This window comes from Prorops nasuta, unplaced genomic scaffold (assembly GCF_024137725.1).
Source record: "Prorops nasuta isolate Cenicafe-Biocafe unplaced genomic scaffold, Cenicafe_Pnas_1.2 PNAS00009, whole genome shotgun sequence".
Classification (NCBI taxonomy): Eukaryota; Metazoa; Arthropoda; class Insecta; order Hymenoptera; family Bethylidae; genus Prorops; species Prorops nasuta.
Window position 1 is genome coordinate 1,006,533 of NW_027116806.1, and position 17,912 is coordinate 1,024,444.

A 17,912-nucleotide genomic window follows, 5' to 3' on the forward strand; every position below is an offset into this window, starting at 1 on the left:
AATTTAAATGCCGAAAAGTATTTAAATCTGCTGATGAATGATGTTCAGTCAAGAGTTCAAAGAGTGGCTGCTGATAATGTAACTTTTCAATAATCTTTAAAAACAATTATGAAATATAAAGAAAGTTAATTTGAAAAATAATCTTGGTACATGTTTTAGGGACGCATAGTATTTCAGCAAGATGGGGCTCCACCGCACACGGCAAGATTTGTGGTCGAGTATTTGCATGCCAAATATCCTGGAAGGTGGATTGGGAAATACGGCCCTATTGAGTGGCCCCCAAGATCGCCCGATCTTGCTCCTCTCGACTTTGGGATCTGGGGGCATATCAAAAATAGGATCTACAATGGAATGGAGATCGAAAGCCTGGAAGATCTACGAGATTTAATAATTGGAGAATGCGAGAGATTAACACCTCAGCACCTGCAAAACGTATTGAACAGCTTCAGTAAACGAATATAGATGTGTTATGCAGTTGGTGGAGGTCATTTTGAGCTCTATTTATAATTAAAATATATTTTTGAAATATATATGTATTATAATTTGTAAGCGTTGACATTAATATCAAATTTTATTTAGAATAAAAGATGTTTAAATTGTAAAATATAATTTTTATTAATTAAGGAATTATCCAAACTTCCAATAATAGCATTAATAATTAGTTTCCTACAACTAAAAAATATGAGCTAATTTTTATTACATAAAGTGTTAATATAACTAAGACCTCTTTGAAATTCAAATATTCGTAGGATACATTGCACATTTTAAAAATTCTCATATATTTCATCTCAATATCCAAATAACATCGATATTATATAAACTAAAATGTAAATATTCGATAATTTCATCATTATATTTCTCGCGCTCTCCAAATTAAACGAAGAAGGCAATAATTGCATACAGTAATTTCAAAAATATTTCGTACAAATAATATATGCAGAAATATCTACTAACATTACTATTACAGGATTTAATGCGATTATATACTGCTAATTAAACTAGAAATTACAAAAACAATGCTCCAATTAACCATTTTTTTTTAGGTTTTAACTATTATTCGTCGTAGTAATATCTTTAACCATTTCAATCGATTATACTATAATAGATTGAAACGCGATCAAAGTTCCTCAGCATGTTGTGAAATTGAATAAATTTCTAATGGATCTGATGCTCTACAAATTGTCCTCTCAATTTCACAGCCTGAAATAGAAACAAATTAGTCACTTATTCTATTTGAAAAAGATTAGTTTGCAATGATATTAATAAATTCATCTTATCTTCATAATAACCCTCGACGTTCATCCTTCCTTAAAATATTTTTCATTTTTACCAAAATATGTGGCCCAGAACTTCAGGCAAGATAGTTGCGATTGGCATATTTAGATTTATATCCTAATCAACAGAGGTATGCAGTCCTGTTGACCTAAGCTTCAAAATCATGGCAAAGACATTTTCATAAAAAATAATTACATTAGAAAATGTATGTAAGTCCCAAACTGTCTTCAATCGATGAAAAAATATGTGATGACCAAACATTCTAGCTTTAACAATACCTATTTAAGAATACATATTATTTGTATTTTTTTACCTATATATTGATTATTATTATTAGTTAAAGTGCAGGTATTTTGGTGCTCTTACCTATAATTTATATTGAGATTGCGAGACATTTTTTCTGTAATTTTTAAACCAATTTTCAGACTAATCTATTCCTATATTCCACTGGTCAATTTCCATCGATACTTATATATTTTATTAATCCAAGCTGCACATTCATGACGTCGTTTCTTAAATTTGTCCAATATTATAAGTACCTATAATAAAAAACAAACCACAAAGAATCTACCTCATAGCATTTCACATCTATTTTGTACTGAAAAATTACTCATCTGGATATGTTTGTTTGATCCTTTCTGTCCACGAGCAGTAGAAAGTTCACGCCTTCACAGCTTCCTCCATTTGTCTGAATCTAATGATATCTATCAAGCAGCTAGGCATATGCTACACTTATTACGTACATTGTTGGAACTTCAAATGTCTTATCTATCGTACATAGTATAAGCACTCTCAAGCTGCGACTATTCCAGTTTAACTATATGGTCCATGATCTGCGAAGGAAAGAAGTATTTTACAAAAAAGTAAAAACGAAAATTAAATAAATTTGGTATTTATTAAAAATATTTCATTATAATTTTATACCTCTTGAAATCCTTAAAATCCTCCACCTTCACTACATCTTAAGATAACCTATACGTTATTTCTTGTTGCTTTATCCACCGAATCTAATGTGAATATAAACAACATAACATTTAATATTTAAACATCGTTATTTAATTATGTGTACAATATTTATTTTCATATTATTCTCACCTTTTCATTTTGATCGTCATTAACCTTACTATTTTTGACATTTCCTTTTGACATTTCTTTCATTCTATCATCTTTCTACTTGCGAAACACACGTGTGAAATTATTACACACCAAAATGGTGGCTCGTCTCAGTTATGTTATTACTGTGTTGGCGACAACTAATTTTAGGTTGGCACTACGCGAAACTGACCAATCAATGCTTTAGGATTCGATCAAACTGAGTGCTACAGTCAACTAACACGAATCTCCTATATGCCGCCGTTAGAAAAACGCCCTGTATTTGCAGCAACCATTTTTTTTCTCATTCCTGCTGATGTACAGTATTTCAGATTATTTAACTTCTTCATTGCATTCGGTAAGTTTTCCCAAAAAATGATTTTATTCTGAGCGTCTTCCCAACTCAGAAATGATGCTTTTAAATCATCGTTTGAAACGTTCAACTTTTTTAAAATTGCATCCAACATAATTACATCTTGGAGTGCATCGTGAGCTTTTTCACAATCTATTTTTAATTCTTGAGCCAGATTCTCCAATTTATTGTCTCCTTTACCCTTTTTTCCTGTTTTCTTTTTAATTACAGGAAGTGTATCATAATATCCATGTATTATGGCATGAAAATGTTCTGTCATGAAAGTTTTTTTGATAGCATTCATTAAACGAGGAAAATCGAATAAACAGTTGTGTGCCGTTAAAATACACTTTCTTTTGAAAGAACATAAAAATTGATACAATTTTAATAACGCTTCTGATAATGCGACGACTGGAACTGCCTTTCCGTGAAATAGAAGTTTTCCATTTATATATTGTAAACCATATACTTTACTGGCTTCTTCCGAAATTTTCTGCGTTGGTCTCACGTAAATTGAAAATTCAAACTCGTTATACTTCATTGCAATTTGTAGAATATCGGCAGTCTTCAAAAATCCTCCTGTTTCTAAATCAAAAAATACTGTGATCGGGTCTTGATTTACGTCTTCTAATTCTAATACTATAATAGGAACATTTTCATGTAAATTAAGCAACCCAACATCAGATTCATACATTGTGCCCTCTTTGGCTTCAGTCTGGGTTTTCAATGAAGTTTTAGCTTTTTTTAATAAAATACGTTTCAGTTTAATTTCTCTTGTTATAGATTGAGCGTATCTTTTTTTACTAACAGCATCAACTTTTCTAATATATTTCATAGTATGTTTTCCTGGAGACAGTGTTAGAGATTTATTCAATTGGCTAACATACTCTTCCCCTTCATTTTTTTTATTTATTGCACACGCTACTCGTGCATCACCAGATGCTGTTTTTCCATATAGCCTACTTTTCGGAGCCTTACTAACTATCATAGCATTCAAACTCTCGTTTGGATTGCTGGAAGCACCACCAACAAATTGACTACATTTACTTGCTAAATTATTAAAAATAGTTTTTAAAGCCTCAAATAAATTCATATCACTGAAACCATCGCCAATATTCGCATGCACATAATTATTAGGATCCAAAGCATAAGTGCACCAACTCCCACAATTACTATGAATATTAAAAGCGTGGTAAGGGATGTTTTCTATGGCCTTTGACATATTTTTATATTGCCTTGGTTTTGTGAAATACTGTAGTTAAAACATTTTTTTAAATATTGAATAGCAGTACTAGTCAACTCTTTGTGAGTCTTATTTATTTTATATAATTCATTGACAACTCCTTTTGCTGTATGATTCTTGTCGGATTGCTTTGTAACTTCATGGTCGTTAGCTTCTCTCACGGCACAAATGGAGCTACTGTCGTTGTCGGCTATAAATATTCCAATTTGAAGATTACATGCTTTCAAAATCGGATTATCTTTTGTGAGTAAAACTGCAGCGTGAGGCTCCATCGCCTTTGCACTACCCACAAAGTTTAATCGGCAATCATGATCCTTAGGAGAGTGACCACGATCGCATTTTGCACATTTACGGTTCAATGTTACATAACAAATAACTTTTCTGCTAAAAAAGCCGATCATAGCTGCTGTTCCGGACAGGCTATCATAAGTTCTCCCAGTGCCTCTTGTAGTCCAGCCCATGTCGTAAGAGGACGCTACACGAACTATCATGTTATCGGATACATTTTTATTCGCAATATCCGTTTCACACGCATTAGGAAATATGAAAGTTATGTCTAGGTGAGGAGGCCTGCAAAAGGAAAAAGGGTACAAAATGAATTCAAGCTCAATTTTTCACATGAATTATTAATGAAATGTATCATATTAATATAAGCATATGACTTTTACAATATAAAGTAATATGCGGCTAATAATAGATTTAGTACATGTGTTGCATTTAATTTTTTACGTATAAAAAAGATGTACATATGTGACATTACATAGTATATAATGTGAAGTAGACAGTATGGCAATTGCTTTTACAATTTATTATATTATATATATATATATAGCTAACTCAGTATGAGATCTCTGGATTGCATGAACCGTTTTTAATGTTCATGGTCTTAAATGAAAGCTTGTTCCAAACTAGTTTAAGGAAAGCTTTACTTAAATCAAGAAAGTGGATCATTCACGGAAATAAATCGGTTTGAAAAATGAGGCGGCCAAACCTACTGTATAAGTTAACGGTAGTTCTCGGCGGTATAGACATGTCATTATCTACTTTTATATATACTTGCCGTCGAGAAACTACCGTGTCTTTTGATTACTAATTTTTGCTTTTTGTAATTACAGAGAATGCTGGAGGAAATGGACCTAGACGGTATGTAGCTAATTTATACAAATTAAATAAGTAGAGTTGAAAATGTATGCACGTGGCCGCAGTGGTAAGTTAGAATTAATAATTTTTTTCAGAACCAGTACCTGGGCCATCCACGCAAATTAGGGGGGGGGGGGGCAAGGTCAGCTCATCCCCCTAACCCAACGAATGGTGCTGACACCAAATAATGGTAAGTTTAAAAATAAAAAAAATGTTCAATAATAATTTATATTTTTTTAACAGCACCAATGCCAGCTGTGCCACCACCGGCATCATTGCCGCCACCGGCACCTCCATTGCCACCGGCACAACCAGCAGAGAGGGTGGGGCGAGGATATGGTAAGTAATTCAATAGTTTTATTTAATTACAATTTTAAATAAAAAATTTGTTTTTGCAGGTAGGAGACAACACCACCGCTCCAGGAGGGCAAGGCCTAGCAGATACAAACAGCACAACATTAATTTTACAAATGCGGCAAAAATGCTGTGCTCCATGGCCAGCGAGGCCTATGGACAAGGGAAAAGGGGAGGTAGAGGTCGTGGTCATGGTCGAGGCCAGTAGTACCCCCCTTTTCCCTTCAATAAATAACCCATTTTTATAATTAATATATTGTAAGTTATTTAAACCCCTTATTCACTTCCAAATTATCCTTTTTTACATCTTTTTCAGGTATTACTAAACAACATATCTGGATCGTAATTCTTAAATTATTAAATTAGCACAATTATTAAAATTGTACGATTAATATACAATAGAAAATATGTCAATACAACAAATGCCTCTGTTTGTTAAATATACTGCTTTCGGTTTCCAAAATTTATTCAACGTATGCCTATACTATAAGAACTATTAAATAAATGGTTTTTAAAAATTATATTCTCCTATAGACTTTTAACATAATATTTATTAATTGTTAGCCTTATAATCCAATAAAATTCAGCCCAACTTCACTAACAGTCCTTACATTTTTGGGGATTTGACTTTAAACATAACTTTTTTGATATTTCTATGAATTGAAGGTCCCAACATGACCACAGACTTCTGGCTTACCTTGTGCCAAACCAAAATCATTTTTATCTTCCTCTGAACATTCTGTATCAGGAAATACCACAGAGAATATCATTGAAGCCTCAGTTTCTTAGAAATTCTGCTGTCAATTTCCCACTTTTATCTACCGTATGCTTGTAATATAAAAAATCTAAAGTTGATAGTATTTTTATGATTATTAGCTTCTAGATGTTTTGTCATAATATTTTTTAACTATTAGCCTTATATTCTGAAGAATTTCATTCCAAACTGAGATGCAAGCCCTTCTCTTCTCAAGATTTAATTTTAAATTTACTACTTTTCATATTTTTATGAATTGCAGGTCTCAACATCACCATTGAGTTCTGGCTTATCCTCTGCCAAACCAAGATTATTTTTATCTTTCTCAGGACATTCTGTATTAGGAAATACCACAGAGAATATCATTGAACCCTCAGTTTCTAAGAAATTCTGCTGTCAATTTCCTACTCTTATCTACCGTATACCTATAATATGAAAAATGATAAATTGGTAGTATTTTCATAATTATAAGCTTCCAGATGTTTTGTCATAATATTTGTTAACTATTACCCTTATATTCTGAAGAATTTCATTCCAAACTCAGTTGCAAGCCCTTCTTTTCTCAAGATTTAGTTTTAAATTTACTACTTTTTTCATATTTTTATGAATTGCAGGTCTCAATATCACCATTGATTTCTGGCATATTCTCTGCCAAACCAAAATCATTTTTATCTTCCTCTGAACATTCTGTATCAGGAAATACCAAAGAGAATATCATTGAAGCCTCAGTTTCTTAGAAATTCTGCTGTCAATTTCCCACTTTTATCTACTGTAAGCCTGTAATATGAAAAATCTAAAGTTGATAGTATTTTTATGATTATTAGCTTCTAGATGTTTTGTCATAATATTTGTTAACTATTAGCCTCATATTCTAAAGAATTTCAGTCCAAGCTGAGTTGCAAGCCCTTCTTTTCTCAAGATTTGATTTTAAATTTACTACTTTTTTCATATTTTTATGAACTTTAGGTCTCAACATCACCATTGAGTTCTGAAATATCCCCTGCCAAACCAAGATCATTTTTATGTTCCTCTGGACATTCTGTATCAGGAAATACCACAGAGAATATCATTGAACCCTCAGTTTCTAAGAAATTCTGCTGTCAATTTCCTACTTTTATCTACCGTATGCCTATAATATGAAAAATGATAAATTGGTAGTATTTTCATAATTATAAGCTTCCAGATGTTCTGGTCATAATATTTGTAAACTATTAGCCTAATATTCTAAAGAATTTCAGTCCAAACAGAGTTGCAAGTCCTTCTTTTCTCAAAATTTTACTTTAAATTTACTCCTTTTTTCATATTATTATATATTATACTCTAGGTCTCAACATCACCAAAGAGTTCTGACATATCCTCTGCCAAACTGAGATCATTTTTATCTTCCTCTGGACATTCTGTATCAGGAAATACCACAGATGAGATGATTGAAGCCTTTGGTTCATAGATATTCTGCTGCCAATTTCCTATTTTCATCCACTATATGACTGCAATTTAAAAATGTATAATCTTACACGACAAATTGATCAGTTTGTAAACTGATATATATCTTAATATTGTTCAAATGAAGTAATATTTTTATTTAATCTAATTAATTGTTACAAAGCATTCAATATTTGTTCTTGACATATATATTATTGTTAAAAAAAAAGGGGTTACTTAAAGATTAGGATTATTATTAAATGTACTATATATACAAAGGCATGTCAAATATGCGTCTGCTCTTTATGAACCTCCAACAACCAGTTAACCTAGTCATAGACGCGCGACGCTCATACACACAAGCAGAATTCGCGCTTCGAGCTCGAGAACTATAGTTAGTTGCGCACAACACTCCTGCGTAACCTATCTCAATGGTATAGTGTACAGACAAATGTACTATATATTCAACAATTATATCTTTGTTTCTTTGGTAAAATGTACTATCATATAATTAGCTCAAATCCAAGCACTGGTCAACTTGTATTCTACGTAAATAATATTTTTTTGGAATTTCACCTCATCCAAATAAGCATTTTTTTTACCTTAATTTAATCTGAAACCTATTAAACAGTTGATATCCTCATCAGTTTAAAGAAAAGAAATAGCTAAACATGTATTTTGTTAATGATTTCAGTACCTGGAAGTTTAGCATATGATTTTCAAATACCTTAACAATTTCTTGCAATCTTGGCAATCACCGATGCACATAAATATTGAAAGTATACTTCTCCTTGGCACAGTGTTGAAAATTAATCTTACTTCATCCCGTCAGCTGTATCCTCAGCAATGATACAATAAGCACATCACAATATTTTAATCTGAAATAAAATTCCACAAAGTACCACAAAATATATTACATTTAATATTATAAAATTCATTGTTATGCTTATCTAATTTGTTGATTCCTTTATGTAAAAAATTCGTTTAATAAGTATAACCTCATTGGATTCAAATAGGAACAGTCTAATATTGTTTTTTCATTTATTTATTCTTGCAATCCTGTCAATCACCGATGCACATAAATATTGAAAGTATACTTCTCATTGGCACAGTGTTGAAAATTAATCTTACTTCATCCCGTCAGCTGTATCCTCAGCAATGATACAACAAACACATCACAATAATTTAATCTGAAATAAAATTCCACAAAGTACCACAAAATATATTACATTTAATATTATAAAATTCATTGTTATGCTTATCTAATTTGTTGATTCTATTATGTAAAAAATTCGTTTAATGAGTATAACCTCATCGGATTCAAATAGGAATAGTCTAATATTGTTTTTTTATTTATTTATAACGAAATTTGGTTCAAATTATTTTAAGGTTAATACTGTCAAACTTGCAGCTTAACCTGATTTACCGTAATAAACAAAGTAAATATATATCGCTGAGATACACACACAGACACACTGTTTACGATTGTGTGCAACTATATTTACGTTTACGTCTACTGACGTCACTAAACCTACGTTAAGCAGTCAACTTCAGCCCGAGACATACACTCTGGCTGGAGAAGAAGAAGAAGAAGATTATGAAGGAGAAGAATCTCAATTTTCGATATATATATAGCTAACTCAGTATGAGATCTCTGGATTGCATGAACCGTTTTTAATGTTCATGGTCTAAAATAAAGCTTGTTCCAAACTAGTTTAAGGAAAGCTTTACTTAAATCATGACAGTGGATCATTCACGGAAATAAATCGGTTTGAAAATTGAGGCGGCCAAACCTACTGTATAAGATAACGGTAGTGCTCGGCGGTATAGACATGTCATTATCTACTTTTATATATACTTGCCGTCGAGACACTACCGTGTCTCTTGATTTAATACCGATGAAAATGATGATATTATTATTGGTAAAAATAAATATCCTGGTACACGTAGGCTTTACGAGCTTATTTTCATGAAACAACCGAACGAATACACTAAAGATGATGAGAAAAATTATAAAAAAATGTTATTAAAAACTAATGCATATAGGCGAAATAGGTCATCTGAAGATCAAATTAAAGGTAGTAGAGGTAGTAAGTATAAAAATATTATTTCTAATTTAATAACGAAAAAATCCGCAACAAAATCAACAACATCTAAAACATTATCTGGTTTATCTGAAAATCAATCAAGAACAAGAGCATCTAAAACATCAAGCTCATCTGAAAATCAATCAAGAATAAGAGTAGCTAAAACATTACCAAGTTTGTCTGAAAGTCAATCAAGAGTAAAAGCATCTTCTTCTTTGGAAAATTCTACAAAACAGTTAAATACAAGACCAAGATCGCAATCATTTTCGGGGAGGGGATTTCAATCATCCTTATATAAACAAAAAAATTATTTATCTAGTGATGATGATGATGATGTTGATGACAACGATCAAAATTAATTGATACCATCTAAAATGTTATTAAATAATCATGTAGAAGATTATGTTTACTGGGACAATCCAAATGAACTTGTCGATAGATTGAAATTATTAATAACATCAAAAAACGCTGGTCATGCTAATCATGATAATGAAATCATATCTATTATTGAAGAACTGTGCGAGGATGGTGTCATTGCTTAAAACATTATATTCTTTAAAAATTTTGCCAGTGTTTGTTCATAACTCAACGAAGCAAGTCATAAGTTCGTTTTATAGAAGTAGTGAGAATGTCTTTTAATAAGTTTGATGGTACTAGTGATAGTAGTAGATATAAAGATCATTTACAGTATAAAAGAAAAAGAGAAATATCAATGAATTTCAATTATTCAGAGCGTTCTTTCGACGCTCAAAATAAAAAATTGATTAATGTATTCGATCCTGAGAATATTAATGATGCTGTTACTTTAAAATATTTATATAATCTAATTTCGGAAAACAATGATAAAATTTATCAACATATTCATGAGAATACACTTTCAAAGATTAATGAAAAAGATGTTGATCTTCGTAAACATATACAAAGTGAATTACAAGATCTTAATACTAAAATATTATCACAACTTAATAGCAAGATTACAAAAATTTATTCGCTAATTGAAGGAAAATTCAAAGATCTTTGCGATCACATATTAACTGAAATAAGAAATCTTTCTGATGAAATAAATATACATAACGAGACGAATGATATCAAGTTGAATAAAGTAAAGAATGATATTTTAACATATTCAAACGAAGAATTGACTAAATTAAGTAATTCCTTTAAAGATTTAAGAACAATAGTTAATTCAGAGATAAATTATTTTGAAAAAACAATAAAATCCTTAGAGGTGAAAATTGATGAAAAAGCGAAAGTATTGACTGAGGAAGAAGTTAATGAAAAAATAAATGCACTTGTAAAAGAATTTAATGAGAAACTAAAAGATATTAATAAGCCGTTGAAAACACAATTACTACAAGAAAATCAGTCTTTCTCTGAAACAGGAATAACTTCAGGATCAATTCCACTAAAAGTTATACCTAATCCAAAAGAAGTATTGAATAAACAATTTGATAATTTAAAATCAATCTCAAACACGCAAAATAATGAAAATAAACAATTGAAAAATCAATTAAGATTGGAAAATCATCAACCTTTCTTTTGAACAGGAATAATGACTTCAGGATCAATTCCACTAAAAAAAGTTATACCTGACGCAAAAAACAATGAAAAAGGAGAATAAATAACGTGAGTAAATTTAAAAGGATTTTTTTTTTTAAGAAGAATAATAATGAAAAGAGTTTTGATTAAACAACAACAACAACAACAATAATAATAATATCTACAATGAGTAAGGAGAAAGTTCAACTAGTAAAAGAATTTCATAGATCGGCAAGAAAAAATTTTCCACGACGTCGAGTAATAATAAAGGGATATGATTTATGGCAAGCAGACCTAGTTGATATGCGAGCTTACACTCATCAAAATAAGGGTAATCAATATATTTTGGTTGTTATTGATACTTTTTCAAAATATGCATGGGCAGAACCGATAAAAAAAACAGGAAATGAAGTGACTAAAGCATTTGGTAAAATTATAAAAAGTAGAAAACCAAAAAATTTACAGACTGACGATGGTAAAGAGTTTTATAACAAAACATTTCAAGATCTCATGAAGAAACATGCAATCAATCATTATTCAACATATAGTATTATGAAAGCAAATATTGTCGAACGCTTTAATCGAACTTTAAAAAATGATATGTGGAAATTACTTACAATGAATGGAAGCTATAAATGGATAAATATTCTTCCAACAATAATTAACGACTATAATAGAAGAAAACATCGTACTACTGGCATGAAACCTATTGATATTAATGCAAAAAATTCAACACATTTATTGAATACAGTGTATAGTAATATAAAAATTGCTGCTCCAGGAAAATTTAAAGTTGGTGATTTTGTGCGTTTAAGTAAATATATGATGTTATTTGAGAAAGGATATACACCAAATTGGACTACTGAAGTATTTAAAGTAAAAGTTATTCAAAAAACTAATCCAGTTAGTTATCTACTGCAAGATTTGAGTAATAATGATATTAAAGGAGCATTTTATGAGCAAGAATTGTCAGAAGTTAAAGATAAAAATGTATATCTTGTGGAGAAAATATTGCGTAAAAAGGGAAATAAAGTTTTTGTAAAATGGTTAGGTTTTGATAAATCACATAATTCATGGATAGATAAAGATAATATATTGTAAACAATTATAAAATAAAAAATATTTTATTACTTAAATATATATATTTAAGTTTTATTTTCAAACTACTTTTTCTCCTATTCTTTTCCTTTCTTTCATTAACCACACGATTGTGATATATATATATATATATCTAAAACGTTGGAGTGGGGAGAATAGAGTATAAAGACATGAAGTAACTCTTTCTATGTCAATAGCTCCATTACCGTCAATAACATCTATTCTACAACTAATTTTTTTAAACAGTTCTATAAACCTTTCAATCGTCTCTCTCTCTCTCTCCCTCTCTTCACCTACTAATTTCAAAATGGATAAGTAAGTGTTATTTTCTATCAAATATTATTTTTTAATAACTAATATTTATTCATTATTTTAGAATTACACATATATTTGATGTAGATGGTTTTAACGTGGATAATGAAATTAAATTTAAAGATGCAGCTCTTATAGATATTAATACTGGATTTATATATGCAGCTAATTTTAAGTTAAATGATAATTACTATGCATTACGTAAAGAAGATCAAATAAGTGCACGATATTTATATTTAAATTTACATGGAATGTTATATAAAGATTATGGTTTTGAGGAATATGAACAAAGTGATATAAATGATTTTATTTTAAGTAATTGTAAAAAAAAAATTATGACATAGAGTCTGCAATAATTGGCTACAAAGGAGGTATCATTGAGCAAAAAATATTGAAAAATTTAGGTATGGAGTATGTGAATATTGAAAAATTTGGATGTCCTAAATTTAATGATCTTATAGAATTATATAATTTTCAAGCAACAAAATGTAAATTACATGCTAGAATGTACACTATAAAAAATACAAGAGTACATTGTCCATTCGAGGAAGTTCAAATATTTAGAAATTGGGTAATAGATAATAAGTAATAATTTAAAAAAATTTTGTTATAATTAAATTTCTAATTTTATATATGTATTTTTATTATTCTTTAAAATTGTTTTACAAAATAAATTTTAACATACATATTATTCTCTATCCTTGCCTTTTTTTTTTCGTTACTTTTAAAATGTCCCCATGGTAGTATATTTATAAAATCATCCATTATAAAACGTTTATCATTGTATGGATTTAAAGCTATTTTTTCTTCTAAAATGCTATACACTTTGTGCAGTTTAGAATTTATTCTACCTTGTAAACTTACTTTAATATCTTGATTGTATAGACAATCTAAATAATCTTGAAAAATAATATTTCTTTTTACAACATTTGATGAAATTCCCTTAATTTTCTTTATGTCACATTTATGGAAAACTTGTATGGCATACATTTTTTATCTTAAACCAATAAATTCTTTCATTATATATCCATTATTTTCATCTTTTATCAGCCCAGGCACTTCTTTATTAACCAATGGTATTTTATAAATATTATTTGTTGAATAATCACTGGTATCAAACATTGTTCTACAATCTCTTTTAATAGTTTCATAAATATCAAAATGTTTGATCTCGTAAATCAAGCTATCAGTATCCATATATAAAATTTTAGCGCAATCATTAAAGCTCGTTTTCATATTATTACAGTGAAAATCGTATAAACAAATTTTTGAAATATCTAATATTGACATACCAACGTAAATGGGTTTATTAATCGTTACACATAATCTATTCATTTTAATCGCCATTAAGATTTCATTAAAAATAACTCTACTATGAAAATTAGGTTTTGAAATATATGAATTAGCACCGTAACGACCGTCCCATACAGTACACAATTTTACATCCACATGATTTCGAACATTTACCATTGTTTTACCAAAAACGGCATTATTCATTAATTTATATAAGTTTTTTTCAAAATCATTATTAGCTTTTACACGTAATTCCGTGTTCAATTCAATGCAAACGCGTAACCATTCTTTTTGCTTAAATTGTAAAATACGATGTATTTTATCCAGTTGAAGACCATGTTTTAAGCATGTTTTCAACATTCTAATGTGTATAACGTATCTTTTCTTATCGTATAACGTTGTTAAAAGCTTATGTTTACTATTAACCGGTGATAAATCATGAGTAGAACAAAATGGTAAATCTATATGAGAATTATGAATACTTTGCGGATATTTTAAATCGATTTCTAATATATAACCTAATGTAATATTTGTGTCTATGTTATTAACATCAAAATTCTCACAATTATCAACCCATTTGAATTCCGCATATGGTAATGCTTGTGACATTGCCCATCCATATAAATTATTAACATCAAAATACATTAAATAAACATCATCCTTCATAGGGTCATAAAGATCATGCATATACTTATTATTTGCCTCAGAATGTCTCCTACAACATTTACTAATACTACCTCGTATACCTCGCTCAATAAACATTACCTTATCAATATCTGTTAATAGTTCTAGTTTTATATTTGCAAACTTTAACATTGCATCCCAGGTAAAACTCTCGGGAGAGTAAAATAATAAGCAGGATCTAATCCATAACTTGATAAACAATTCATTCTAAAAGTTTGAAATATATCGGCTAATAGAAGAACATCGGTTTTTAAATAGAGATCACTATATTCACTTAAATTTTTAATGTTAAAAATTTTCCATACTTTTTTCGCATGTTCATATTCCTCTAATGTTATATTACATAAACTTAATTCATTATAAAAATCTTCATATTTTGGTAATGTAGTATCTTCAAATTTATCCCAACTGTCAAGATAATCATATGGAAATACACCTCTTTGCGTAACTAATTCAAACTCGGTATTATTAATAAGATTTTCTCTCACAATTTTCATATCACTTTTACACAATGTTTGCGATAGTTTACTAAGCGAAGTATTTAGGAATCTGTATGAATCAATAAATCGTATTTGTAAATTTTTTTTGTTTTCATGAATCTTAACTGTTTTCATAATTCCAACATATCTTTCAGTGTTTAAAGCAATTACTTTAGTAATACCATTTAATAATAAAGCTACGTCTTCTATTAAAAAATGCGCATCATAATTACCTAAGTTATGAAAAACTATTGGTAAAATATGGGAATCACGATAATTTAAATTACATATACTATGTGCCGCTCCTCTAAATATACCAGTTAAATGACAATGATCTTTTACCTTTTCATAATTTTCAAGAAAATCTTTCTCACATATACAGGGATGTTCAGATAATTCGTATCAACGGGTGGGGGCCCACTTGAAACGAGTCGAAGCCTAGCAGTAATGCCTATGCGCGTGATTGGCCGATATGAGAAAGTGAAAGGTTGATTGGGTAGGGAGGAGGAGAGCACGCTACGCGTGACGTTTCTCTGTCACTCCTGTTAGTTCCCTCTCTTTCTCTCTCTCTCTCTCTGAAACGTAGCTTAGCTAGATTGGCTGGCTGCTAGAGTGAGATGCTATTAGAAATGAGCGAAAGGCAGCGATTTTACGAGATGGAGACGTACACTATTCAAAACTGAATCATGTACAGGTATAGTTTCTGCTTCCCTATACTATCTTGTAGCAAAAATGCTTCTCGCAAAATTGATTCATGTCCCATCTCAACTCCTCTATACTATCTTATAACAAAAGTTTACAGACAACAGCAGACGAAACGCGACATCAACAAATATGAAGATGACGTTTCGGACTTAGTAAAAGCATTATCCAAAAAACATATTATTTATTTTGGAAACGTAGAGATGTCGAAAAATGGAATGGAAAATAATGCAAATATGGTGCATATATATAATATTATTTATTAAGTATAAAAGGGAAGAGGTCGGATGCAATTTTCAGCCTATAAAGAGGAAAATTGCATCCGACCTCTTCCCTTTTATACTTGATAAATAATATTATATATATGCACCATATTTGCATTATTTTCCATTCCATTTTTCGACATCTCTACGTTTCCAAAATAAATAATATGCTTTTTGGATAATGCTTTTACTAAGTCCGAAACGTCATCTTCATATTTGTTGATGTCGCGTTTCGTCTGCTGTTGTCTGTAAACTTTTGTTATAAGATAGTATAGAGGAGTTGAGATGGGACATGAATCAATTTTGCGAGAAGCATTTTTGCTACAAGATAGTATAGGGAAGCAGAAACTATACCTGTACATGATTCAGTTTTGAATAGTGTACGTCTCCATCTCGTAAAATCGCTGCCTTTCGCTCATTTCTAATAGCATCTCACTCTAGCAGCCAGCCAATCTAGCTAAGCTACGTTTCAGAGAGAGAGAGAGAGAAAGAGAGGGAACTAACAGGAGTGACAGAGAAACGTCACGCGTAGCGTGCTCTCCTCCTCCCTACCCAATCAACCTTTCACTTTCTCATATCGGCCAATCACGCGCATAGGCATTACTGCTAGGCTTTGACTCGTTTCAAGTGGGCCCCCACCCCTTGATACGAATTATCTGAACATCCCTATATAACATTTTGTTGTCTTAAAAAATTCTAACTTTTCTATTTTAGTTAATTCATTCATAGGAATGTTTATATTAAATATACATTATTCAATTATTTTTTTTAGCTCATTGACAAACCATTTTACACAATTAACTCCTCTACAAAATTGATATATACATGATTCTTTATTTAAATTTGAATGAAAATAATATCTAATACTGCATGGTATATGTTTTTGATATTTATATACCGGTATTTATTTTACTGTTGTTTCAATTATCAATATTCTCTATTTTTTCTAAAATGCATTCAAAATCAGCATACATAATATACGGTAATTGAATTTTACGACAAAAATTTTAAAATATATCCATGTTTCTTCTTCATGTGGTAGCTGTATCATACAATCGTTGTGTCTTTTACAATCCTTATAATGATGATTTAATTTCTCCTTTGATTGGAAATAATGTAGACATCTGTTAAAAAATAAATAAATATATAATGTAAAATATGTATTGTTAATTTTTATAAGAAATATTTACCTGTTACAAATATATTTTTTGCGTCTATTCTTGCTTACTTGTTTAGATAGTAAACCTGATAAATTTTTAATCCAAACAAAATGAATATCTTTCCACAGAAGTAAATCAATATGTTTTTTTCTCGTATGATTTTCACCATCATCATCAAAATTTTTACTTAAACGAAGTGGCAAATATTGTTTCTCATTTTCATCGTATATGAATACATTAATGGTTAAATTGTTATTTGTTTCAAATTTTTTAATTTGATTTCAAGTCATGGGCAATTTTATTCCATCACAATTCAAAACATCAAGATAATGAGGATAATCCTTAAAAGAACTGCAGTCATTGTTGTGTTTTGGATATGAAGCAGCCACAATAGCCCACATAAAACATTTATCATCGTTAGATTTAACATTCACAATTACTCGTTTTCTTCGTATTTTTAACGGAAGATTCATCCAATGTTCTCCTCTTAGTAATTTACACTTGTTAATATTTATTACTAAATTTAAAATTTTTGATAAGGCCCATCCACTATCACGTTCTTGAAATTCTTCTAGAGATGTTAAAATTGAACTCACAATGTTATTCATATACCATTTCCCCAAATCACTGGTATTCAATAAAATGTTATTTCTCGTTTGAAAA

The 17,912-nt window shown here is 30.0% G+C and overlaps 3 protein-coding genes across 3 annotated transcripts; 1 reads left to right on the plus strand and 2 right to left on the minus strand.

Moving 5' to 3' along the window:
* Positions 1-2,618: 2,618 nt before the first annotated feature.
* LOC136776478 (uncharacterized) lies at positions 2,619-4,453 on the minus strand. Its single transcript, XM_066732018.1, has 2 exons — positions 4,058-4,453; positions 2,619-3,971 (listed from the first exon to the last, which is right to left on the minus strand). The coding sequence occupies exons 1-2, from the start codon at positions 4,451-4,453 to the stop codon at positions 2,619-2,621; spliced, it is 1,749 nt and encodes a 582-aa protein (XP_066588115.1).
* Positions 4,454-10,093: 5,640 nt separating this feature from the next.
* LOC136776479 (putative leucine-rich repeat-containing protein DDB_G0290503) lies at positions 10,094-11,262 on the plus strand. Its single transcript, XM_066732020.1, has 2 exons — positions 10,094-10,247; positions 10,337-11,262. The coding sequence occupies exons 1-2, from the start codon at positions 10,094-10,096 to the stop codon at positions 11,260-11,262; spliced, it is 1,080 nt and encodes a 359-aa protein (XP_066588117.1).
* A 2,399-nt stretch (positions 11,263-13,661) lies between these two features.
* LOC136776480 (uncharacterized) lies at positions 13,662-15,142 on the minus strand. Its single transcript, XM_066732021.1, has 2 exons — positions 14,951-15,142; positions 13,662-14,852 (listed from the first exon to the last, which is right to left on the minus strand). The coding sequence occupies exons 1-2, from the start codon at positions 15,140-15,142 to the stop codon at positions 13,662-13,664; spliced, it is 1,383 nt and encodes a 460-aa protein (XP_066588118.1).
* Positions 15,143-17,912: the final 2,770 nt, after the last annotated feature.